This window comes from Varanus komodoensis, unplaced genomic scaffold (genome assembly GCF_004798865.1).
Source record: "Varanus komodoensis strain SLA01 unplaced genomic scaffold, ASM479886v1 scaffold35, whole genome shotgun sequence".
In the NCBI taxonomy this organism is placed as follows: domain Eukaryota; kingdom Metazoa; phylum Chordata; class Lepidosauria; order Squamata; family Varanidae; genus Varanus; species Varanus komodoensis.
Window position 1 is genome coordinate 1,893,607 of NW_025335856.1, and position 26,171 is coordinate 1,919,777.

Sequence of the window (26,171 nt, forward strand, 5' to 3'; positions counted from 1 at the left end):
AATAGGAGATGTAGAGTTAAAGTCATGGGGAGGCCATACATATGGTGTACTTTGTGGAAAGTATCAGACATGACACTTGAAGCATAGCAACAGAACCCTTCACCACAAAATGAGTATGGCTCCACAACATGTACCACAAGAGGTGTTTCTAGTGCCAGCCCAGATTTTGGCAAGGTCTTGGATAGGACACCCCTTGAGGACCTCCTCCCTCAGAGTGTCTATGTTCTTAGCACCCTTGGAGCAGCAGCTGCTGCTCTTGCTACCACTTGCTTGCTTGGGAGGCGAGAGCCAAAAGGCACAGAGTCCACAGCATCTCCTGGTCCAACTTTTCACCTCTACCATTGTCTGAGCCGGAGGCAGTTGACCAAGCCCAGGAAATTTGGTCAGTAGTCTTCTGCAGGGACAGGTACCCAACCTTGTCTGCCTTTAACACTGGCCCAGGTTACGGCCACTGATGTTACGGAGAGATGCTATATCCCTGGACATCAGCTTGAATTGATCCCAACTACAGCAGTTCTTTCGGAGGTTTACTTCACAAGGCATTTATTATGCACAAACTCAAGTGCTTGACATGTCATCTTCCAGGACCTTTGCTATCTTTTTCTGCAGCTTTTTTTAGATCAAGGAAAGTCTGATGTTATCTGTGAATGGTGGCATGAAACGATTGTATATTTCTGAAGTTTTTTTATACCACAGTACCACCTACTGGTTGTGTAATGAAACATACAGGAAGGCAGAAATGAAAAATATGGGGAAAATATGTGTAAAGGAGCTGATCTTAATCCCTCAAAGAATCCAGAAGCAGAAGCCTCGGTAAAGTGGTGGGTTAAAGCCACATTTCAGAAGCCCTTTAAAGTTCACCACCTGTATGGCAGGCACTGCTGAAAAGCCAGGATGCACAAAGAAAGGGCTCTGGTAAAGCTTCAGTTGCCACTCACTGGAGGACAGGGATTGTCCAAGAACCCTTGGCCAGTGGTCTCCAGGTGAGTGGTTCAACTGGGTAGGAAGCTGGGAGTACTGGCAAACCCTCCATAGCTGCTTACACCAGAAGAAGGGGATTATAGAGCCCTTTGCCCTCATGAATTCAGGTGCAAATCAGTGGCTGTCCTACCTTTGCATCATTTAGAATATGGCCCATTAAAAAATTTTTGCTGGTCAAGGACATTTGTGCTATTACTTACTGCAAGCACGTAATGCTGTGTACAGTTTGGACCAAAAAAGAAGAGTTATGGAACAGAATCTTGTTGCCAGCTTTTGGTAAGAAATATAAGGGGGAGGATGGTTCCAAACTTAGTGATATTTAAAGCAGATCCACTGAAATCAGTGAGGTCCCACTGATTTCAGTGGTTCTGCTCTTAAGTATGCCAAACCTGGATCCAACTCATGGTTTTAGGGGTGTTGCAATATTTGGAATGAGTGCTAGAGTGGCTGCATGGCTGTCACCCATTACGCATTAAAATGTGGATTGTCTTATAATGTTCCTTGAAGAAGCATGTTCACTGGGCTTTTACAGACCAAAGAAGCCACATTGTTTCCTACTGAACAGCGAGATTTGTACATTAGTTACTGCACCAGTCAGTCTTGTTCTGACAATTATGGACAGACTGTGCCAAAGTCTTTTGTTTATAGAGTGGGAGACAATTGTTGCTTTTCTATTCAAAGTCTTCAGGCGTTTTTCATGCATGCATAGAAGAGAGAGGATATAGCCATTTTGCTGCAGCTGCAAATTGTCATGCAGAGCTCAGATAAAAAGCTGCGCCTGCAAAAGTATTTTGCATGACTATGACACAAGCCAAAGCATGGTCTGAGAACATTTGACATTGCTCTTTGCTGAAGTGTGCATTTTTGCAGTTGTGGCAAAGTAAGGCCTGGAAGGGAGACCGGCTGGGAATGCCACATATGCCACCTTGAGGTCCACATGAGATGAAAGGCAGGATCTAAAAGTGCACAATCATGTACCACGAAAGCCCCAATGCACCTTCATTTCTGTTCACATCAGGCTGAAGCAACATACAAAGATCCTCTAAAACAGTGGGTGGGGGATGATTTTAGGAAAGTATAATCACCAGGTTTTCACTTCAGCATGCTTTGATTCTACACTGAATAGCAGCAGTGTGTTGGAGAAGTATGGGAAACGTTATAGGCCCATTCTTTGGTTCTTGCAGGGCATTGGCTAGACCTAAAGGCCCTCAATGTACACTACATGAGCTGCCAATATGCCCCCTACAGCCCTTCTCTGCGGCTGCTTGTTGCAGGAAAAAAATAGGTAGTGGGTAGGCAATCTTTCTTTTTAGGCAAGGTTCTGTCATGACTAATCTTACAAACAAACACCGTTGAGATTCCAGGTGATCTGAAAGTTGCCTGGAACACTTTGAAAGCATGGGTCTTTTAATCAAGGGTAGGCTGGGCAGGCTTCAGCCTTGCAGCATCAAGGCTGGCCCCACCAGGAGGCAGAGCAAGGCAAGTGATGCAGGTAGCAGATTCTGGGAGGCCACAGTGGCAGCCCCCCGAGGCCCCCTGAGCCCTCTAGGGCAATCCTCTCTTTTTGGGGAGCCTGTTCTTCATGTCCTTCATGTTCTTCATGTCCTAAACTAGCCTGCTGCCCTTAGGTATGGTAAAGGATGCAATCTCATGGCCAGTAAGGTAGGATTATGTTAAAAACTGATGGGCAGCTGATGTGTTTGTTTTGTTTATTTTATTTGTTCCTTATTGTAAGCCATCCCGAGATGTCAGTGGTGGATGGGGTACAACAGTTTTAAATAAATGAATAATATGAATAAAATGTCAAGTGTGGAGTAAAGTAAATGCACTCAAATGGAATACTACATCTCAGATTGTTTATGTTATACATGGGATTCCCTTATCTATACCTGGTAAATATTACCACAAAAGCAGTGTTTTGTCTTATAAATTTTGGAAGGTTTCTCTTGACTAAGATTATTTCTGAAAAGGATGCAACTTCCAATTAAAGAAGATGGATTTGGTTTTCTGGATCATGCCTTATGTTACCAGGTTTATCTATTGACATGTTGAACTTTGGTCTTTTTGACCACTGGATCTGTTGCCTTGGTCACTTGAGCAATGTTCTTATCTGGTTCCTCTTTCTGCAAGGATGTCATTTGGTTCTAGACATACAAGAACACAAAGTTTCTCCCATAGTTTCTGCAAAGTGATCACATACACTTTGATCCATGTTCACATATTAAATAACTTTAGAATACAATCCAGATCAAAAAATTAGTAAGAAACTGTTTTTGCAGGGGAAGATGGACAGATAAGGCAGTGCATGTTTTGAGTCAACTAGTGGGTGTCAGTGACGAGCTCCTGTTGTTTCCTATCTTGAGTGCAAAGTATGACTTGCTATCTATTGGTGAATGGCAGTACTTGCAATCACAGCATTTGTTAGCATGTAGGCTGGAGTCTTCAGCTGGGTTTATGATAACCCACACTTAAGGGTTGCCTGAGTTCAGTATGTGTTGTTGTTGAACTGTGGGTTGTTATGGAAATGCGGGTTATCATGTTTGAATCCAAAAAAGATAACAAACCATAGTGAACAACCCACATATTATAACCTGGTAAGAAACCTTGGATTCTCCTCATGAGTTAAGAAGCCATGGCTTGTGAGCACAGCTGGTTTCAGCTACAATCCATTTTTCAACATCAGCCTACACTCAACCTAAACTGAACCCTTTAGCATGGGTTATTGTCAACTGAATCCAGTTTCCATCATTATTAGAAGCATTTATTGAGACTTGTTAAGTACAGCAATACATGTCTACAAATATTTCTTATTAATGAACAAATACAATATACAGAGCTTTAGACAGGAACAGAATGGGGAATTACATTGTCTTATCTTGTCAAATCAGAGGATCACCACTTTGGTATCTATGGCTCTTTGTACCTTATTCAGCAAAAACACTTGATTTGTGTAAATTGAACAACACATCTTTTAGCAAGGAATTGTCCAGTTTGGCTAATTGTTGTCTGACAATGTAATGCAGCTAATGCCTCTTCTAAACCTATGTAAGTTTTGGCAATGTCCAGGAGTTGTGTCTTTTTGGGAGGAGGGTATTACTTAGATAAAATTTGTACTGGAATAGTTTTAATATTTTGATAAACACATTCTTTAAATTATTTAGCTGCTTCGTGGAAATTATCAGTCAGCATAAATAGATTCTCCATTTCCTCTTGACAGATAAAAGACAAATATTAGAGTATTGCAAAGATAAACACCTTGCATAATGCTGTGGATCCAGGACCTTACAACACTTTCAACATTTGAAGGAGTGGCATATGGCCTCCACCTTCAAATGGATACTTGCTTGCATATCTTGTCTAAGTCCATATATAAATGTTATTAAGTTATATTTTCATATACAATAGACTCTCCATTAGCTGGAACTCAAGCAACCAGCAAAAAAAAATCAAAGAAATAATGCTTTAAATAAAAAATGAAATCAATTTCCAGCAGAAATATAAGTTTAAACTTGGTGTGGCATACACCATACTGTGAGTAAACCAACCGGTAGGGATCTATTGTAATTCAAATGTTGTGTTCTCACTCAATCCCAAGTATGCCAAAACAGGTCCCACGTTAGTGCTTACCCTCAAGCAGAAGATGGAAATATGCAAGAGGCTAGAGTCATGCAGTGCTCATGGGGGAATTTAATATCAGTTTATCAATGATCCATGACATTAAGGCTCAGTCACAGAAGGCAGAAGTTTGTCTTAATTTGCTTTTAATTACTGTATTTTAATATTAATATCAATACAGAGTTGATGGGATGGGATACAGTATTAGCTAGGCCTATTTTTAATAGTAATTCTCAAGCAACCAGAAGCTACATTTGTCTGGCATCTACTAATACCCATGGGTGCCAGTTAACTGAGTGTCTACTGTATATGCATTGTATATGTATTCAGTGTTATAAAGACAAATGTGTATAAGTGTATATTTAAACTAAAAAAAGAAAGAAAAAAGTAAAATTGAATTGTCTGTCCAGTCAGCTTCTGTATGCGGAATAATGGAGCACAATTTTTTCTTATGTCTCAGGCAGTAAAATGTCTTGGCCTGCCCCTGTGTAGGATCTAGATTGCCTTTTGCTAGAATTCCAACATTCATTCATTCATTCATTCATTCATTTAAACAACTTATATGCCGCCCCATCCCATGAGCCTCAGGGCAGCTTACAATCATAAAATCCTGCATAAAATACAAAAAAAAAAAATCATCAAATCCCCCCATCCAGAGCCTTGTACAGAAGACATACCTTTCGAATTAAAGAATTCTGATCCCATGAATTTGTTCTGTGTTGCTGAACTGAATGGAGCTCACAATCCTTCTACACATACCACCTCTACTTATCTCCCAGGTTTCTTCACATATAATTTAGGATGGGAGGGAAGTCATTTATTGTTAAATAATTGAAATTCACAGATCTTTACTGATTTATTTGCAAATCATCCAGCAATCCTCAGAAAAATGCAGATCTGCTATGTTATCTGCTCTGTTTAAGAACAGTGGCAAGACTATGAATGGAGAGGCACGTAAGCCTGTGCAAGAAGGATAGACTTGCATGTTCCTACTTCTCCAGGATATAAACACACATCATTCCAAAAGTGGACTGCTAGAGATACTTCCCAAAAGCTGCCAATCCACAGCCACTTTAGGAGCCAATGTAATGGAGTTTGCCTGTTCCTTCTTTGCATTTTCCAACATAAGGATGCACTTTGGAAGCAAGTGACCTGCTTGTTCCCAGGCTGATGGACTGGGCTACATGATGGCAGTTTCCAAATGATGTGTTTCTAGCAATCAGCATGCCTAATGCAAGGGATCTACTCAAATGGGATTTCACAGTTCTCACAGTCATGTCCTTCAGATGATGGAAGAGTATCATGGGCCTTCAGCTGGTAATTATTGCAGGTGCTGCATCTCTGGGACATCACAAATGCTTTTAAGCTATTCATCTATAGCTTTAAGATTTTTTCCTCAAGTCTGATTGGCAAGCCCCAGTTCTGTGTGTGTGTTCTTGAGCAAAGATCAAAAGCGTGATGTGGTAGAAAAGTGGTTTGTTTCTCTCTGGTAAATAAATATGTTTAACTACTTCTGTTGGAAGTAGCTCTTTGTTTAAGGAGCCAAGGACCATAGTGCATAGTTCTTGATTCAGTGGGAGCCAGTGATCTTGCAAATAAGCAGGAAGACATGCAGCAACTGCCCACATAGCAAAATAATGAAGAAGATAGTCACGTCAATCCAGCAAAGAAAAGCCACAGCCATAAGTCTTATGCGGATGCTCATTTGTACACTCCATGGGGTGTCCACTGAAGCCCAGTGAACCAGCCGAATCTATCCATCTTTTTTCTTCAGATGAAGCCAATCATCATTGTAGGAAACAAGCTGTCTATGCCAATAAAATGTCAGTCAATCCATTCCATTTTTCTTATTTCTGTGTCAGCAAGGACTAAATTTATCAATTTAGGGGCAGGCAGTATTATGGATGCAGATGGGTGAACAGAAGCACAAATGCTGGATAGGCAAAGCAATGGGTGTTTTCCAACAAATGTGCTCAGTTTGGAGTACACCCACTATAGATCTTATAAGTAAGTGCAGATTATTTAATGCCATTGCTGTACCAATTGCCACCTATGCCAGTGAGCCCTGGAAGTTTACAACATAAATTACCCAGAAGATCAATGTCTTTCAGCAACATTGCCTTAGAAAGATATTATGTATTGGGACCATATTACAAATGAGGAAGTATTGCATAGATGTGGTACCCAGAGACTCTCTCAGTTGATAACAGAATGAAGAATGCATTTTGCTGGACATGTGCACCTGAATAAACAACACCCTGCTAAGATCGCAATTAACTGGATATCACTAGGTAGTCGAGGGAGGCGACTCCCAAAAAAGACCTGGCATCAAACATTACAAAACGACCTAAGAAGTATCAACCTTGAATGGAAGAGTAAAGAAACTGTTGCCGTGGTCAAACACTATGGAAGATGTTTGTAGTGTGATGTGCCCCACACAGGACGTAAAGAAGAAGGGGCAGGCAATCCTGAATTTAGTCCTATGTGGGGTTGCACTGGACATAGTACCGGATGTAAATGTTGTAGAGCCAGCTAGGAAACAATGACTATGCTGGTATCAGATTTAAGGTAGAATTGGGTGCAAGACTGTTAAATAGGTCAAACATTTGGTTGCATTTGACTTCAAAAGAGGAAACTTTTCAAAAATGAGGGAACTGGTAAAGAAGAAGCTGAGAAAGGGAATCAAGAAGTTTAAATCACTTCAGTCTGCTTGGGAATTACTCAAACACTATAACAGAGGCACAGGTAATGTGCATACCCAAGTGAAGAAAGGTAGGACAAAGTCCAGGAAATCACCTGCATGCTTAACGCATAGAGTCAAGGAATCTATTAAGGAGAAGAAAGCTTCCTTTAAAAAAAATGAAATCTTGGGCAGTTGAAAAAGCTAGAAGGGGACCACAAACTTGCAGAAGGGAGATGCAAGCAGACAATCAGAGAAACAAGGAAAGAGGAGGACATTGTTAACATCAAGGCCAACAATAAAGAATTCTTTAAATATATCTGAATAATCAGACAGTAATGGAATTGCAGGAGCCATGAGGGTGAACAAGGAGACTGCAGAGAAGCTGAATGATATTTTTTCATCAGTCTTCACAACAGAGATTACAGTTACGTTATGTTTGTCCTGAAGTCGTGTCTGACCCATCATGACCCCATGGACAACATTCCTCCAGGCTCTCCTGTCCTCCACCATCCCCTGGAGTCCACCTAAGCTCACACCAACTGCTTCAGTGACTCCTTCTAGCCACGTCATCCTCTGCCATCCCCTTCTTCTTTAGCCATCAATTGTTCCCAGCATCAGGGTCTTCTCCAGTGAGTCCTTCCTTCTCATTAGGTGGCCAAAGTATTTGAGTTTCATCTTCAGGATCTGGCCTTCTAAAGAGCAGTCAGGGTTGATCTCCTCTAGGACTGACTGGTTTGATCTCCTTGCAGTCCAAGGGACTCACAGGAGTCTTCTTCAGCACCACAATTCAAAGGCCTCAGTTCTTCGGCACAGCCTTCCTCATGGTCCAGCTTTCACAGCCATACATTACAACTGGGAAAACCATAGCCTTGACTATACAAACTTTTGTCAGCAGGGTGATATCTCTGCTTTTTAGTATGCTATCTAGATTTGCCATAGCTTTTCTCCCAAGGAACAAGCATCTTTTAATTTCTTGGCTGCAGTCCCCGTCTGCGGTGATCTTGGAGCCCAGGAAAATAAAATCTGTCACTAGCTCCCTTTCTTCCCGATCTATTTGCCAGAACATGATAGGACCAGATGCCATGATCTTAGTTTTCTTAATGTTGAGTTTCAAGCCAACTTTTGCGCTCTCCTCTTTCACCCGCATCAAGAGGCTTTTTAGTTCCTCTTCACTTTCTGCCATTAGAGTGGTATCATCTGCATATCTGAGGTTGTTGATATTTCTCCCGGCAATCTTAATTCCAGATACCTATTCCTGAAATTACATATTTTGGAAAGGAATTAAGGCAGATAGTAGTGACAACAGACATAATTCTGAACCTTCTTGACAAACTGAAAGTCAGTGAATCACCCACTCCAGATCATATCCATCTGAGAGTTCTCAAACTTAAACATGAAATTGCTGACCTTCTTACAAAATATTTCATATGTCTCTATAAGCAGCCATTGTATCAGAGGACTGAAATATTGTCAACATAACTCCAACTGGTGAGTAAAAGGGGACATCAGAGATGTTTAACACAATACATGGTGTGGAAAAAATGGAGAGGGAGCCATTTCTCTCTCTCTCTCCCATAACATTTGAACTGGGAATAGTCTCATGAAGCTGATTGTTGGGAGCTTTAGAACAGATAAAGGGAAGTACTTCTTCGAACAATGTATAGTTAAACTGTGGAATTTCCTGCCACAGGAAGCATAGCTGGCCACCAATTTGGATAGCTTTAATAGGGGATTGGACAGATTCATGGGAAAGGAAGCTATCTATGGTTACTAGTCTTGCTGGCTATGTGCTATCTCCTTTACCAAAGGTGGGATGCCTGCAAACACCAGGAGCTGGGCAGGAGGAGGTCTTGTACCCATCCTGAGGGGTCCGTTGGGCATCTAGTTTGCCACCGTGTGTACAAAGTTCTGAACTAGATGGACATTTGGTCTGATCCAGCATGACTTTTGTTATCTGATGCATTAGCTGATGCTTGCTTTCAGAGCAGGTGGTGGTCTTGAATTAAGGCAAGCGATAGAAATAATCAAACTGATCCCACTCTAAGGAAAATACAGAAGCAGGCCCCATCACTTTCTATATTTCAGTTTATATCTTGGGATAGTGTAAACAGTTTGGAACTGAGGTTCGTTGCATGGCTAGGGGTCAGCTGCAGGATTTAAGTAGCTCTAAAAGGAGACCATTAGTATGTGCAGTGCCTTTTTCCTGTCACATGTTGTCCACATCTATTTAGGATTAGTGAGGAGGACTTCCAGGCCAGACATTGCTGCAGTTATCCATATTATTTACATGAACTGGACCTAAGTCTGATTGCCATTGGGGTGGCCTATGAGGGCACAGGTTGTATTTAACTCACAAGCCAAGATGGTTCCCTGCCCCTGCTTCAAACAGGCAATATACCTGCTTTTAAGCTGGATGGTACATATTTTACTGGGAACATACCAGGTTACTGAACTTCCATTTTGGGGATCACAGTTATTTCTTCAGAGATCTGACTAATGCATTGCATTTTCCTTTGAGGAGTTGATGCCCTGCTGTATTAATAACTTACGATCGAAGAGTAGGAACACCTTCCATACAACCACCAGGAAAAAATGAAGCATTTGAGGTTTTTTAGCCTATGGGGAAAGGGAAACTGGAAAGGTCATGATGGAGGTTAACAAGATCAGTACAAAATGACTGGATGGAGGTTTATGGGATTGGATGAGGGAAACTCTTCTCCCACTCATAATATTGTTTCTGTGTTTGTAAAATTGTAAACCATCTTAGATTTTCTATAAAAATAATAGATAGTATTTTTAAATAAATAATATAATGAGGCAGACTCAAACAATGATGTTGCTCATACAGATTGAAGCATTTCTTCATACAGTAATTCTTTCTGTTATGGAATTCACTGCCTACCACTAGTTGTGTGGCTGGCTACTAAAACGGCTTCAAAAATGCCTAAGCAAATTCCATTACCATTAGCCACAGTAGCTACATGGATTCTTGATGTACAGAAGTGACAAGCATCTCAATTTCAAATGCTGGAGATGCAAACAGAGAGCTGCCATCCTTCTATAGCCAGCTTGAGCCCCTCCAGGGGCTGCTGCTGTCAACTCCATGATGCTGGAGTTCCCAAAGCCTCATCTGGCAAGCCATTTCTTAAACTTCTTCTCACTTTGCCTCCCAGGAATGCCAGGACCTGTGCTAGCTGACTCACCTTCTAAGAAATGGTTCCATAGGTTTTCACATAAAATTAGTTTCCTCCATATTTCATTTGACTATCTTCTAATGTTTGAACTATGACAGTCATTCAGTGTTCAGATTCAAAGGGGATATGATATTGAAAGACAAAATCTATACTCTCTGGCTAATAGAACTTGTTTCTCTAGGGCTCATGGGATTCTGTCCAGTTTCACCATCATATTTGATTTCTCTTAAGAACAGGCAAGCGCACAGAGCATTTAATGTGCCAACACAATGTCCTTCAGGGCAGTTTTTTGAATATACCATTTCAAAGGAAATGGTGCATGTGTAAGGAAGGAGTTCTTGAAACTCATATATATTTACATAGCTCAATTTCTTCTATATTTCAGATCTCACATGATTTATCCTCTTTTCAGTCATTTTCTGGAACATTCAGGTGAAAGATTGGTATCTATTAAAGTATCTATTAAAGATACTTTAATAGTATCTATTAAAGATACTATTATCTATTAAAGTATCTATTAAAGTATCTATTAAAGAAGGACCCACATTTTAGTAACAGGTGGCTAATATTTCCCTCTCCCTCCAAACAACCACACACGTAAGAGTCTGACTAAATATATAAGAACCTGACTAGATTGAAGGAACTGAATTGTTGTGTTCTGTTGCTTGTGCCTTGTATTTTAACCCAAATGGTTCTTATAAAAAAAGAAACCATGAAAGGGATGATTCTGGTGCCCCACAGAATCATCTGTAGAGGAGGAGATCCTTGAAGCAGGTGCTACTTAAAATCTTGCCTGAATCTTCATATGGTGCTCCATTTCCTCCACAGGTTGGAAGGCAAATGAACTGATGTCTTGATCATTAAGCAACAAGTAACATCCAGGGCTGGAAGCAGGACTGGCAGCCTATAAAATGCAAAACCTGTGAGAGGCTTGGCTGAGTTAGAGCCAACATTAAGCAGGCACGTGCACACAAGTAAGTCTTGGCAAGGCTATTAGGTTCAATGAATTCATGTCTGTGTATTCATTCCTTTCTGTCTCTCTTCAGCTTTTAATTGTGACCTTGTTCTTTCTGCACACAAACCTAGCCTTAGAGGCTTCTTAGCATTTTATTGAAATCTTACTGAGTGTGCTTAATGTTTATCAATAACAGAGGACTCATTGCTCCTGGGCACAATCATTTCACCAGCAGTGTTAACTGCTGTGAGATATGATCAAGCATCAAAGCATTTAGCTGCAAAGGATCTGTCAGTTTCCAGTTCTTACCATTTCTCTTTATTTGACCCTAAATTCAATGCATTGCAAATGTTGAGAATTTCTTTTACGCCCACATGATGCATTTTTCTGTGCCTTTCTCCCAATATGTGTTTTTTGTATGAAATGTTGCCTAATGCACACATTTTTAATAGAATTCCATAGCAAAATCCAAACAAGTGCAACTCTTAAAGGATGATTGAGTTCCTATTCATCTATTAGTTCAAAATAACTAATAACATAAATTTGGATTGAATTGGATAACATAAATTCGTATTGGATTGCAAACCAAACAAATTTCTTCCCCATCCCTTCATTACCAATAATTATAATCCCAGTGGTATGAGAGCAGAATACCACTACTATTACTAAATTAAGCATAAAGAAAGTTCAGAATTTGCCACAAACTACTTTTTTTTTTTTTTTTGAGGCTGGTTTGCAAACTCTCATTAAGTGTTCCATCTGCAACATGCTGTTTTCTTGCCTCTGTGTTTCTGCTGTTTAATGGACAAGTAGACCCTGTTGGTGTTCACAGGCAAAGTTTAGCTTAGAAAGCTATAGTGTGGTTTCTCCCTACATCCACATTCCACTATTTCATTGTAAACTCAGCTCTTAAGAAGAGTTAAGGAAAGCCTTTACCAGCTCCAACACAGGAAACAATGGTGTGGTTTGTGGCAAACCTCAAACTTTTTGTAACTCTTAATTTATGCATCACAATCCAATGTCTAATTATGTTTCAGGCAGATTAGGAAGGGAAACCAGTTAAGCCTGAACCAGAGAGAAAAATATTACAATTCAGACAAGTCAGGGCTTAGGAGGACTCTTTCGTGGGAGGCTCAGCTTCTTCTGAAGCATGAGATGGTGCCCAAATGAATGCTGAGGATTTACCTCTCCTCCTGAATTTGAATTGGAAAGGAGAGATGGGAGGTTTGGAGGCTGGCTGGCCAGATATTGAAAGAGGTCAGGTTTCTTCTACTGCCTTTAAAAGTTGGGTAGAAGAGGAAGGTTTGGCAGGTATGTCTTTTCATACATACTCATCTTCTGCACTACTGTAAAGGGTAAGGACCCTTGCCCTCTTTCGCAGCTGCCCTCCTGGCCAGCCCCCACCTCCAGCCTACGCAACACCCTGGGTGGTAGAGTTTGAGAGGGCTTCTTCCTTGCTGAAGGGGCAGTGGGCATGTCCTCTTCCCACCTACCCCTACTTGTGTAACTGTCAAGCTTTTAACTCTTTCAGATGTCCTGGAAGGGCTTTGCTGATGCACATCCTTTGTTGGGAATAGGTTCTTTGTCCTTGCCCTTAGGCACCTCATAAGCAGACAGACAGACCCAATCCTGTCTATGATTTACTCCCCTTCCTGGTTGGCATGGGGTCAGAAGTTTTCTGTTAGAGAATGAGGTTAACTAGAGCTATACTTAAGCCAGACACAAGACCTGACCAGAAGTAGCTCTCTTTTATGGGAGAAAAGTAAACAAGCAACCAACCAGAAGTCATCCTACTTTTAACCACAAAAGCTTTGAAAAGATAATGACAGGCTGATCAATATTCACAGAAATGCTGAACTCACTTCCTCTGCATGAGCATGCATTTAATTCAGCCCTTTGTTTTGCCTAAGACTGCACTTGGTAGCCTGACTTCACCCTAAAGAGACATCTGAAAAGAAGTAAGGCAATTGACAAAGATTGTTTACAGTCAATGCAGGAACACCATGTTATGTATGAGAGACTATCTATATGGGAAACACACAGAAAGGTATTTGTGTAGGCATAAGAAAAATGCCAAAATGTATGTTCATGTAATGCCTTTATTAAGCCAGCAAAAAGATCACACAAATGTGCAAGCTTTGATCTCTCCAGGCCTCTTAATCAGGCAGATCGAGGGCGGAAAGGCAAATAAAAAAGGAGAATTATTTTAAAAATCTGATTTGTTGGTGAAGTCCTTCTGCATACCTGTTCAGTCTTGAGTTGAAAGAGAGTGAGTGTGTGTGTGTGTGTGGGGGGGGGGGGGGCTACAGACCTTCAAATGAACCAGGATAGGAGAGATTTAGGTTTCAGTTAACGCTTGGCCATGAAGCTCACTGGGTGTCTTTGGGCCAGTCACTGACCCTCAGCCTATCTCACAGGGTTGTTGCTGTTGTGAGGATGAAATGGATAAACTTGTAAAACCTTTTGCAGACTGGATCCTTCTTCTCATGAAAGGCAGACCCTGGAACCAACCCTAAATGTGTTTATTATAATCCAACTGAAAATAGGAGGAGCTTTTCTGTCCTCACCACCAAAACATGCCATAAGTAACCTCAGCTCAGCCATAGCTTTGAAATTAGAAGAGCAAGGCACATTTTAATGGCGACCAGTGGGTGAGATTACATCCACAGACTTCCTCTACCCTGCTTCTACCCTGTCCATTTTGGCATTCCCTAACCTGAAAGAGGCACATAACTATATCAAGATGGAGAAAGGGTCCCAGCCAGTGTGGGTAAGAGCAGCCACTTTGAGCAGTCCCCCACAACTATCTTCTATCCTAGATTGATAATAACAGCAGGGATTCCTCCAGGGATGGGATTTGGCTACTTAGGAAGCTAAGAACCCTATATGGTCTGGATGCAGATCCTTCATGGACTGGAAATTTTAATATCTCTTGTCTTTGGGCACTGTCCTATGCCAGTTTAGGCAGGAACATGTTAGAAGTCCCTGTCTAAACAGGTCTAGGAGTGCACCCTCAATCAAATGTATTTGTTTACAGCCAGAGTTCATCACAGAAGATGGCTCCAATGAAAGAGAGCCTCTACAAGTCTAATTAATAATTTTACTTGGCTTTCCAAAGCCCAGGGAATTGTTTTCTGGGACAGGAATATCACTGGAAATCTCTATAACAATTTAAACTGAATTATCTCAATGCCATAACCTTCTACAAGATGTCAAGTAGGGCATATGATTTTGGAGTCCTGGCTGATGGATATGTACAGGTTCACCTCTCTATACATAGCTTTAACAAGCAGAGGGATTTGGATGTACACAGTAGTACATATTTTGTCACATGGGAATATATCAACTAGATATAGCTCACAGTGTCTTCGCAAAAAACCCAGAACATTAAACTGTCTGACTGGGACAAGTTTGCTGCCTACAAGGCCACTTGATTTACAGCAGGCATGGAAAAATTATAAATACAGATGTTAATTTAGCCGTTATCCTGTGTCCTAGAGATCATTCAATATAAACTGTTGTGGAGATGTGTAATGAACTTCCTGTTCTCGATAACAGTTACCTTGGTTTCTGTAACCATGGTAATATTAATGGTTATAGTCATTTGATTTGTATCTTTATCCAGAATGTCCTTCTTGGTCTTCAAAATGCAGCCTTGATTTTTTTTTTAAAACAAACTGTGGTTGTAAACAAAGTTGACTGGCTTAATAAAACATAACATTCTAACAACAACAACAAAAAGACCATTGATTAACACAAGCTCCGTAAGTCCAATCAATCCAAAGTTTGATTAACACAAGCTCTATAAGTCCAATCAATCCACCAGAGCAGTCAGCCTAAGCAATAAATACCAAGTAAACCAAATTGTCATTAGACACAGACTAGAAGAATTCACCTGCATGTCCAATATCTGAAGCTAAGCTATCAGGGTTGCCTCAGGAAGGAGAACAAACTTGAGTCTGGTTACCATTACAGAAAGAGTGCCTTCCTTCATGGTCACCATTCTTTGTCCAAATGGTAAAGGGAAGCAAAGTAATCTCGTTAGATAATCTCAGTGATCAGAGAAGTCTGTATGGCTTAGAGCTGCCTTTCCCAAGCAGGAACCCTCCAGACTACAACCTCCACCAACTTTTGACACTTTTGGAAGGCACCAGATTAGGGAAGGCTGGCTTAGAGGCACTATGGAAATGGGCACATTGTGTTATCCTTTGGACATAGTCCTGGGCAAGGAACAACCCTTAGCTGATGAGTGTAACTTGCCAAGGGCCATACCTTGGGAACTGCCTATTTATTTCATTGGACATTTGGAAAAGAATTTCCTGCTGGATTGACTTAAATCTGTTATTTCCTCTGTTGCCTCAATGACATGGCCTGCAGCAACTACTAGCTAGCAGGGGTATCACTAGTATTTTAACTATTCTGCATTTAGTCACTTTCTCTGGTGAGAAAGTTTTTTGAAGTAACTACTGGCTTTATTTCCATTATGTTGTGTACTGGATGTGCTGAGAAAGAGATGTACTTAACATACATTGAAGAATTTGTTCTCTCTTGTAAGGCATCCTAGCAAAAAGCAGCTCTGTCCCTTCTTTGAGGAGACTAAAGGTATACAATATTTATGCAGAAAAAGAACAACCACTATGAGCCATAATTACCACTGCTTTCTTCATGAAACATTTCCCTTTGGGTTTTGGCCTTCTACATATCATAGTGCAATATAGCTTATGCATTCATAAAACTGTTCTGTGAAGGCCTGAAAAGCCATTAAAATCCCACAGTAATTCTTTGAGCAAACCTGTTCCCCTTTCTACTCCCAAACCTGCCTTGTTCCAGCCAGCCTCTGAATTCATTAAGACCTAAGTAAGGTCTAGAAAACACTGATCTTGTGCAGAAGTTATCCAGCAATGGAAAAAAGATAACGGGTTCTGCATTACTGTTCCCAAACTAGCAGGTTCAAGTTTTGCAAGCCCTCAGGGAGCTCCCAAAGAGGTCGATGGAACAGCCAAAAGGGCTTCAATATGAAAGCAGGGCCTGCTGATTGTGGGAGCCATGAGCAAAGCTGCAAGGGATTTAGTAGGGACAATGGCCTTGCATCTGCTGAGGCCTCAGATTGCCTTTTGTCATTTTTCAGGAACTGGGCCTAGCAATTGCTTGTTCAAGGGTGCAAGAATGCCAAGGTGGTCAGTACAAACAGAGACCAAGCAGAAGTCAAGGCTTCAACAGGCCAGGGCACAGGATACCGGTTTCCAAGGCAACATAGCAAACAACAGCAGAGAGAAGAAGACATCGAGTTCAATCCAGAGGTATTCATGCTAAGATTAAGTCAACCAAGCAATCTGGAGTCAAGCCAAGTGAAGCTACAGTCAGGCAAGTCTGGTCAAAATGACTTCCAGCAACTCTTTCCACTTTACTGTTTTTAGGCCACACTCAAGCCTCAGGGGTGAGCTTTTAGTGACTGCAGCTCAAAAGGCCCTCCTTGTGCACAAGCCTCTTATGTGCAAATAGACCTATCTTCACAAGAAGGCCTCAGGCACAGCCTAGCACTCTGAGTTTGTGTCTTTTTTGGCAGTCTCTCCTTGAGGGCTTGGAGACACCACTGTCTCTGAGACAGAGTTCTTGTCCTTCGAGTACTCCTAAAGGGCCAGACTTCTCCTGGCCTACTGGCAAATCTGGGACATTGCTGCTGCTGCTGCTGCTGCTGCTTTGGGTTCCTGGTCCCCCAGTTCTTCTGGCAGGGGCCTGACACTTTTGCCTTCTGTAGTAGCCTGTCACCCCACCTTGTAAGAACATGAACAACCCTAAGTGGTGTATGGGCTGAATCATATGCGTCACCAGAAAGATCTGAGCTGCCACTCCCAGGTTTGGTGCCTGGAGAGATTCAGAAGTTTGGAGACTTCCTGGGCCAACAGTCCTAGTTCAAGGACATTGTCAGAATGGGCACAAGCCTGAAGAAGCAATTACCTAGGACACTGGCTTTCTCCCTCCCCAGTTTACCATTTCCAGCAATGTATTCAGGGGTTCAATAAAACACATAATCCACATTGCCTGTCTCTAACCATTTCAGTCATTATATACATACAGCCCCCTCCACAGATCAGTAATCTTTCTAATGGCATCCTTAAAATAGCATTTGGGGGTCGCTGTGCTCGTCAGTTTAACCTGACCAGTAGGACTCAGCAGTGCTCAACAGGTTAATATCCAAAACTGGTATGATGGAACTGACTTTTGAGTGTTCTGTTTGTGTGGATGTTGGCAACATGCTGCTGAAAACTTGCAGTTTGAACAACCTGATGTACAAATCAATCCTCTGCCCATGTTTGTGGTGACTAAAATCTGAATGGCGCCAGTTCTGTAGCCAAAAGATGCATGCATGTCTTCTGTTACTGCTTGAAGGTTTCAGTGTTTTACTACCATCCCCATTCCCCCAGTAATGTAATAACAATTTATTAAGATAGTAAAACAGATTAATGTGAATATGAGAGAGCAGTAGTCCAGAAAAGCAGAGAGACCTCTGCTGTCTTTTGCATGAAATAAAAATTTGAACAATACATAGTCTTCCCAAGACTTCCATCAATGCTTACTGTATTTAGCATGTGTATAACTCTTTTTAAAAGCTTTGAACGTATGAAAGCTTTTTGAAAGCTTTGAAAGCTCAGAAACCTTTAGGTCACCAAGGCAGGGGTGGGCAGAACATCAATCAAGATCTACCTAGTTATATGATGTCCTAGTTATTTTCAGTAAATCATCAAGAGCTTCTGCCTCCCCATAGCTGAACAATGGCAACTCAAATGTAAAATGATAAATCTTGGCCTTGTGCTAATCATATATTCATTAGCCTCAGTATTCCTAATCTGAAATGGAAGTATTAATTGATTACCTTTGAGCCTCGTACAATTCTAGTGGCTGCTTTGAGAGTTTGGTGTTAGAGTTCCTGATTTAAAGCAACTCAAATGCCAGTATGTATTTCTAAATACAGCATATAGGCTCCTGAGGCAGAGTAGGAGATTGAGTCCAGTACCACTCCCTACTAGTTTACATCTGCTTCTGACTAGTGGATGCCGGAGTCCTTGCTGAAAAAGACAATGTGTGTTCACCAAAAAATAGAAAAAGCCTGTTGGAAGATAGATGCAATTTTAAACATCTCTACTCAGAAGCAAGTACCATAATGTTCAGTGTGGTTTGCTGTTGTTATATGACATCAAGTCATCTCCAATTTATGATGACTCTGTGAATTCCTTCCACAATGTCCTATCCCTGACAGCCTTGCTCATCTTTTGTAAATTCAGTATTGTGGCTTCCTTTATGGAGTCAATCCATCTCATATTTTGTCTTCCCTTTTGACTTCACTTTCAGTTTTCCCTAGATGATTGCCTTCTCCAGGGAATTTTGCCTTCTCGTATTGTGCCCAAAATGTGACAGCCTTGGTTTTGTCATTTTAGCTTCTAGGGAAAGCTCTGCCTTGATTTGATCCAGGACTCACTGGTTTGTCTTTCTGTCAGTCTAGGGTATTTATGAAGTTTCTATGTCTAAAGGGCTGAGACAAAGAAAACAAGGGTCTCCCCGAGACTTCCCAGTGCAACCATTGCTAAAATCATAAGAAGAACCATACTGGATCTGGCCAAGTATCCATGTAATCCCACATTCTTTCCATTCAGTGACCTAGCTGCTTTTTATGGGCCCACACAGGAAGCCTGCAAACAGGACATGAATACAACAGTACCCTGTAGCCCATGTTCCCCACTGGTGTATGTAGCACCTGATAGAATTTAGTATATTAGGGAGAACAATATCCTTCTGAAAGGAAGACGTCTTTAGAGAAGGGCCAGCAGCTCAGGACAGAGCATATACTTTGCCAGCGCATGGTTCCTAATTCAGCCCTGGCCTCTTCAGCTTAAAAAAGATTTTAAAAATCAGGCAGCAAATAATGAGCTTATTTATGCAAAGCATGTATTGTGTCCTCATGATTCCTCACCCATAATAATTTCTGGGTACTTTACATGACATTGTCATCCGTGAGGGCCTCTCCTATGCTTTTCAAGCATTTCTGTGGCTTTTTGAACAGGGCAGGTCTGAAACAAAAAGTGGAATGAATAAAAAGCTTGTGCATTTTTGCAAGTCTTCTTCTACTCCAGCAGCACCATAGAGAGATAGATTCCATATAGCCTGAAGTTCCTGCTCCTGCCTAATCTTGGAGGCTAAGTAGGGTTGGGCCTTGCTGAAATGTGGATGGGTGACTTAAATATTGCCAACCACCCAGACAGCTTTGACTGTGGGCGGTACAAAATGTAATAAATAAAAATAATCTTGTAGTTGTGTAATGGAACATATATGAAGTCAGAAGAAGAAGAAAAAAAAGGGGGGGGGGAACCACATGTAAAGGAGCTGATTTTAATCCCACAAAGACTGCAGAAGCAGAACCCACAGTAAAGTAGCAGATCAAAAGCCTCATGTAGAGAAGCCCATTTCTGCTTGAGACACTGAAAAGCAGTTGCCATCAGAGCAGACAGGATGTGGAAGTAGATATAATTAGAGGTTGGACAGTCCCCACTAGACCCTTCACAGACCAGATGATGTTGATGGGAATAACCACATCCTTATATATCATATTTGTTTGGCTTTTATCCTGTCCTTTCATCCAAGGAGTCCAGTGGTGTATGTTGTGTTCTGAAATACTGGCTGGCCTAGAATCACCCAGTAAGATTCCTGGCTGAGTCAGAATTTAAATCCAATCTTCTGAATTCAGGCCTCCATCAATCTAATCATGCTGGCTTTCTATACTGAGATTATCCATAGAAGAGCACTGGTTTTAGCCTAGCCACCCTTTCCCCAAATTACCTTGTACATACCTTTTTCATCATCTTTCTTTTGATTCTCGTATAATTGATCTAGATCAGTTATAACCACACACACACACACACACACACACACACACACACACAATTGTATGAACTTGTTTTTAAGCTTGCAGAGAAATGTCTGAAATACTTGTCTTCCACCCTTGGGCTTTTAGAATTATAAAAGCAATTCTTGTTTATCAAGAGTATTCAGTAATAAAAAGTATTTGGAGTTCCTTTTTTGAAGACTCCAAAAATTAGCCTTCTTGGAGGAAATCTAATTCAGTTTCATGATTTGGAGGGCCATGATTTTGTGATGGACATCATAGGAACAATGTCTTTCTTCCACAGATAAATGGAAGATCTGGAGACTCGCAAAGCACGGAAGATAGAGCAGATGGTAGCAAAATGGCTGCGTCGGTCACGGGATAATTCAGCCAGGTCTGTGTTTTCCTTCCATTTTTTTTAGCACTTTTATTAAATGTGGAGCATCCAAGTTACACAAGAGCATGGTCTGTAGGTTCTCATGGACTTTGCATGATCAACTGAACCTCAGGTGGCTTTTGTGAAGCAAGGAGAACTTACTACTAGTTCTTAACAGGTATTGCTACAGTGATCCTTCCCCTCTGAGATAGACCTGACTGCCTTGCTTAGGCCCTGGGACCTAATCCAACTCTTGTGTGATCCCAGTCCAACCTTCTTCTTGTTCACAAAATGCTACTTCTTTCCCCCAACCATTGATTTTTTGTGGGTTTCCCACCTTTCCTCTTCTGATAGGTTGAAATGCATCTCCTCGGGCTGCTAATTTGTGACTTTATACTTGCTGTCCACTGGCATGTGACCCCCCAGAGCTTCTCTGAAATGAAATTTTCCCTGGGCCAAAAGTGGCTTTGCATCCCTGCTTTAGAGTACTGCAATGTGTTCTATGCTTTGCGCTCTGACATACCTTTGGAGACAGTCTGGTGTAAGCCAGAGACAATTTGTGTCCCTCTAAATCTTTTTGCCTCCAACTTCCATGATCCCTCTCCACTGACTGTGTTGGGTAGGGCTCATGGGTATAGTAGGCCAAAACATCTGGATGGCCACAAGTTGCCTAGCCCTAGTCTAGAGACTGCAGCTGCAACAGAAGGTTGCTATCATCTTCTTTGAGAAGTGAAGTGCAGGGCAAATCTAAGAACAATTTGGGCTTTTCTGCATTGGTTTCTTGTATTTCTTCTGAGCCCAGGTCAAAAGTTTAGTGCACCCCACAGATATGCATTTATTTGCAGTGTTGAGGGAAGAGTCTGTAGCTCAGCGATAGAGTTCCAACATTGCATCAAGGTCCCAGGTTCCAGCTCTGGCTTCTCCAGTAAGGCTGAAAAAAGATCCTGCCTGAAACCCTGGAGAGCCGTGACTGCCAGTCAGTGTTGCCAGTACTGGCCTAGATGGCCCAGTGATCTGGCTCAGTAGAAGGCCGGTTCCTAGGTTCTTATGTACTACCAGTGCTTTTTTTGTGAACTCACATCTTGTTAATCTTTTATTTAGGGTTTTTTTAGGGTAATCTTTTATTAGCAGGACTGGTGGTTGAGAAGTAATTAGTTTTTTTTTTTTCATTTTTAAATTTGGGGTCACACTTTTACGCTAAAAATTAAAAAAAGATTTTCAATTCACCAACTTTTTTTAAAATAAAGAAATTATTTACCTTTTGCACGTAGCCAGTCACTCTACACACACATAAACATAATGGTCGCCGCCGGCAGTAAGCACTCAGCGCCAGACCACACGACCAATCCCAAGCCAAGCAGCATCCCAAGCCGAGCAGCACCCTCACAATCAGCACGGACACACAAGCAGCCTGCATGTACTATTTTAATGACTTTTGCCGCCGACCTGCTATGCCCGACAGGGCAATTCAAAATCACTTGGAAAAATCCGTTGGAAAAATCTGTCAAAAAAGGGTGCCGGAATGCTGTTCCGGTGCATTCTATGACAAAAAAAGCCCTGTGTACTACAGTAACGAAATCTGAAGTAGTTAGCAAGCTGGGTTGCTTGCAATGAGGCTGAGGTATAAAGCAACTCAAACATTTTAGCCTAAGGGAGGGGGAGGGCAAGAGGCATGATGACTGGTATGCCTGTGAACCAACTGACATTGCATGCACATCATTCTGGCAGCATTGTGATGGCCAGATACTTTTCTGCTGGATACCCTTTGTTCTATGATGCCAGTTGGTGGTCCCCAGTCAGAAATCCTGGAAAGAGGGCATTGCAGGAGTTGCTTCTATACTGGGGACTGTTGCTTTGCGCAAAAGTGAATTCTGTGTTGACAGCACCTGGCAGAGCCTTCCCAAATCATTCTCCTATCCCAAACCTGCACATTTTTACTTCTTGTCTATCTCTAGTTCATTCCTTCCCAGGCATTATGCTTTTCCCGAAGTTTTCTTATGCTGATCTTCCTGCTCTGTGTATTCCCCTGTCTCCTGTCCCCTGATTCCAGTAGTATCAGTAAGGCCAGACCATCAGGGGCAGATCCAGGACTCCCCACAGGATTCCCAGATGCAATAACCACACATTTCTCTAGAAAAGAGAGAGAAAAGAAAAGAAATCAGAGGTGGGAGTAGGAGGAAGGAAGTCGCAGTCATGGCCAGGATCTTCATTTCTCCCGACAACCTTTTGGTGGTCCCACATGGGCCGAAAGGTATTCTGCAGAAATGAAGATGCTCGGTGCAACTCAACTGCAGCTTCTCTGTACAGTGCACCCACACTCTTCTGCAATAAATGGAAGGTAGGCAGGCAGGCAGGAGGCAGGTGCCCCTGCCTTGTAAGGGGGCAGGGCAGGGAGGGACACAGCCAACTAGGAGATGCAGAGAAATATGGGGAGATTGAAACCACTTGGGAGGATGCAGAGAGGATGCTTCAAGACATTCTGCTTGGGCATCCTTCAACCCTGGCCATGCCACTGAATGTGGTGGTTCCCTGAGCCACCTGCAACTTGGGGCGAGCAGCACATGGTCAGACCAGTGTGGCCACACCTCCCTTCTTTTCCTGCTCCTGGCTTTTCCTGCCTAACACGAGCAGCCCACGCCAGTCTTGCTCTCTCGTTTCTTTTTTCTTCTCTCATATATTATGCAGCTCTTGGTCTCTTCCCCTCACACCACCTACCCATGTACCCCCCTAAATCGAAGCCCTGCTGGATGTGAGATACCAGACAAGACTTGCCTCTGCCCATGGCAGCTGCCCTACACACCACCTGCTGCCATCTGGTCTATGGCTCAGTTTAACCCATGTTGGGCATGCACCGGAAAGTTGGGTTGCCATTATATCAGTGGTGAGAGTGCTGGGCTGGGACTCAGGAGATTTGGGTTCTAGTCCCCCTTTGTCCATGAATCCCACTGAGTGACTTTGGACTATTGCTCTCAGCCTGGCTTACCTCATAGGGTTTTTATAAGATGGACGAGAAGCAAATCTTGTAAGCTGCCTTGAGTTCTTTGCAGGAAAAAGGCAAGGTATAAATAGAATAACTAAATACATAAAGAAATTCTGCATTTGCAACTGACCATTTCTTGCAGTCACAAACCAGCAGTGCCATGTTTCATAAATGGAAGGGGAAGCAGTAAAATAGTGTGCTCCTGGACCTTTTCCCCCTTTCTGTCTTGTGGCTGTTTCTGCTGCTACCAAGTAGAAATCTTTTTTTCTCCCCTTCTGGCAGCATATAGGGGCCAGGGGGTTGTGCCTTCCATGGCCCACAATGCAAGATGCTGTTGACCTGGTATTGTACCTCTTGACCTAAGGCTAAGAGCACAGTGGGAGAAATGCTGATTTTAAGTTTTAAGGTTTGATTTCACTTGCATTGATGCCAAGTCTCTCAGGTATGGGTGTGCCTGGTTGATATACTCAATCATACTTCAAATATTGCTCGGACCTAGGCTTTCCACTTGCAGCATGTTTTCATGGAAGCAAATTTCATAGCCCTTAAAGTGTCAACAGTCTACTTTTTGTTTGTTTTCATTTTATGTATGTAAGGATACAACAGGAGCAGATGAGGAGATTTCAGGAAATTAGGAAGCCTTGAAGAACTCTTTTTGGCATTCCTTTTCTACATTTGCAGGGGGAGAGCATCTGTGAGTGACGGACCCTCAGACGGAATTAGCCAACCTGCAAGCCATGTAAAACTCACGGTCGATGTCCAAAAGGATGAGCTGCTTGGGCATTATGGCTTTGAGGTTTCCCAGCAGCTTCCCCTTCTTGTCACATCTGTTGCTGCAGGTAGGACTCCATTTCCTCTCTCCCCCAATGTGATGGAAGAGTTATAGTGTATAGGCAAGGACATGCAACGATAACAACAGAAGAAGAAAGTTGTTGCTGCTGTTGTTGTTAATTTCATTTCTGTACCACCCCACAGCTGAAGCTTTTTTTTAATACAAAAAGTTGTCCGTGGGTCTTTAACACATCAGCTTGAGGACAACTCACTTGGGTACATTTGTTATCTCCTCAGTGCCACAGTGTGATTATACTAGGGTAGGGTCAGCCAGAGCAGACTTGGCTCCAAATTTGGTGGAGAAGCCCGAGCCCAGAATGTGTCCTTGAGCCTTAAAATGGCCTCTTATGCATAGCCAAAGAAGAGGACGAAAGAGGACAACCATTTGCATAAATTGCTGTGCTAATTAATAAGTCTTGCTCCAACTTAGAAATAATAGCTATAATTTAGTTACAAATGTAATACATTTCTAATTAAATTAGAAATTTAATTTCTGTGGAACACTAACCAAATAAGCCAGCCTTCCCCAGCCTGATGCCTTTCAGGTATACTAGACTCTGATTCCCATGTGCCCCACCCCGAGCCAGTTAGTACCTCATGGCTTCATTCTTCTGATTAAAGGGTGATTTTGTCAATTGAAAAGAGAATGATATTTTGCAGGCAGCACTGCTGACGGGAAGCTTCTGCCGGGGGATCACATTCTTGCAATAAACAGCAAAGCAGCAGAAGATGTAACTGGTGAAGAAGCAGCCACTCTTTTAAGGTGAAATGGGGGAGCAGGCTTGCAGGGAAAAGTGTTACGGGTGGCTTCCAAAGCACTGCTTGAGTTCATACCAGAGATGTGTGCCAGCCAGGGGGAATCTGTGACTTTTCTCCTTTGAGTAGTTCACTGCAGTGCCAAGTCGCAGAACTGCTTTTGAGCCCCTCAGCTGTGTCAAAATTATTCATGATTCAGAACTGGAGTTTGGGGGTGCTACTCAGGAAAAACCCATCTGAAGCCCTGCTGAGCTGACAGTGGCTTTGTGGATCTTGAAAACCATGCTGGCTACGAAGCAGGTTATGCCGGGGTGTGGCACTTCAAGCCTGCAGGCCAAAGCCAGCTTGCCTGGGTCCCAGTCCTCATCCTTCAGGATTTCTGAGTTGTCCATGCCTCACTCCCTTTCCCCCAGCTGTTTGGTGGCTTCCCACCTCTTCCCCAGTTTTCCTCATTCTAAACATTGAACTCCCTGTTCTGAGGCTGAGTTACTGGCAGGATGAGATAAACGATCATCATATTTTTGCCCCACCTCTTTCTCTTTTGGCTCTGCCCAACATTGGAAAGAGGCCCCAAGAGCTGTTGCAAGAGAGAATGCAGGGTCTGTGGCTCAATTCCCAGCATCTCCAGTAAGGCTGAAAAAACTCCTGCCTGAAACTCCAGTGAGCTGCTGCTTCCAGTCAGTGTTGCTCTCAACATAAATAAAATTAACTAAAAATGGGACTAGAAGGACCAGCCAGGGCCAGAAGGACTCAGTCCAAGGAAGCTGCCCAGATGCCAGTGGCGTGGGAAGGGCTGCGTTTTGACAGACTTAAAAAGAGGGAAACAATATGACTTGGCTCTGGACCGAAAAGTGGGAGCAAAGGGAGGGACAGATATTTATTTATTTATTTATTTATTTATTTATTTATTTATTTATTTATT

General features: G+C 42.2%; 1 protein-coding gene across 14 annotated transcripts in view; it reads left to right on the forward strand.

Moving 5' to 3' along the window:
- FRMPD1 (FERM and PDZ domain containing 1) overlaps nt 1–26,171 on the forward strand; it is a 74,452-nt gene that overhangs the window by 17,461 nt on the left and 30,820 nt on the right. For 6 of the 14 annotated variants that reach the window (XM_044439496.1, XM_044439498.1, XM_044439500.1 and 3 more), the window contains 5 exons: nt 11,302–11,447; nt 16,557–16,792; nt 20,611–20,700; nt 24,344–24,501; nt 25,154–25,256. In XM_044439496.1, the coding sequence (XP_044295431.1) occupies nt 20,615–20,700; nt 24,344–24,501; nt 25,154–25,256 (347 nt within the window). In that variant the 5' untranslated portion in view covers nt 11,302–11,447; nt 16,557–16,792; nt 20,611–20,614. Of the gene's footprint in view, nt 1–11,301; nt 11,448–16,556; nt 16,793–20,610; nt 20,701–24,343; nt 24,502–25,153; nt 25,257–26,171 lie in introns of those variants that run through there. The other 8 variants (XM_044439506.1, XM_044439505.1, XM_044439508.1 and 5 more) reach the window with 6 other exon arrangements.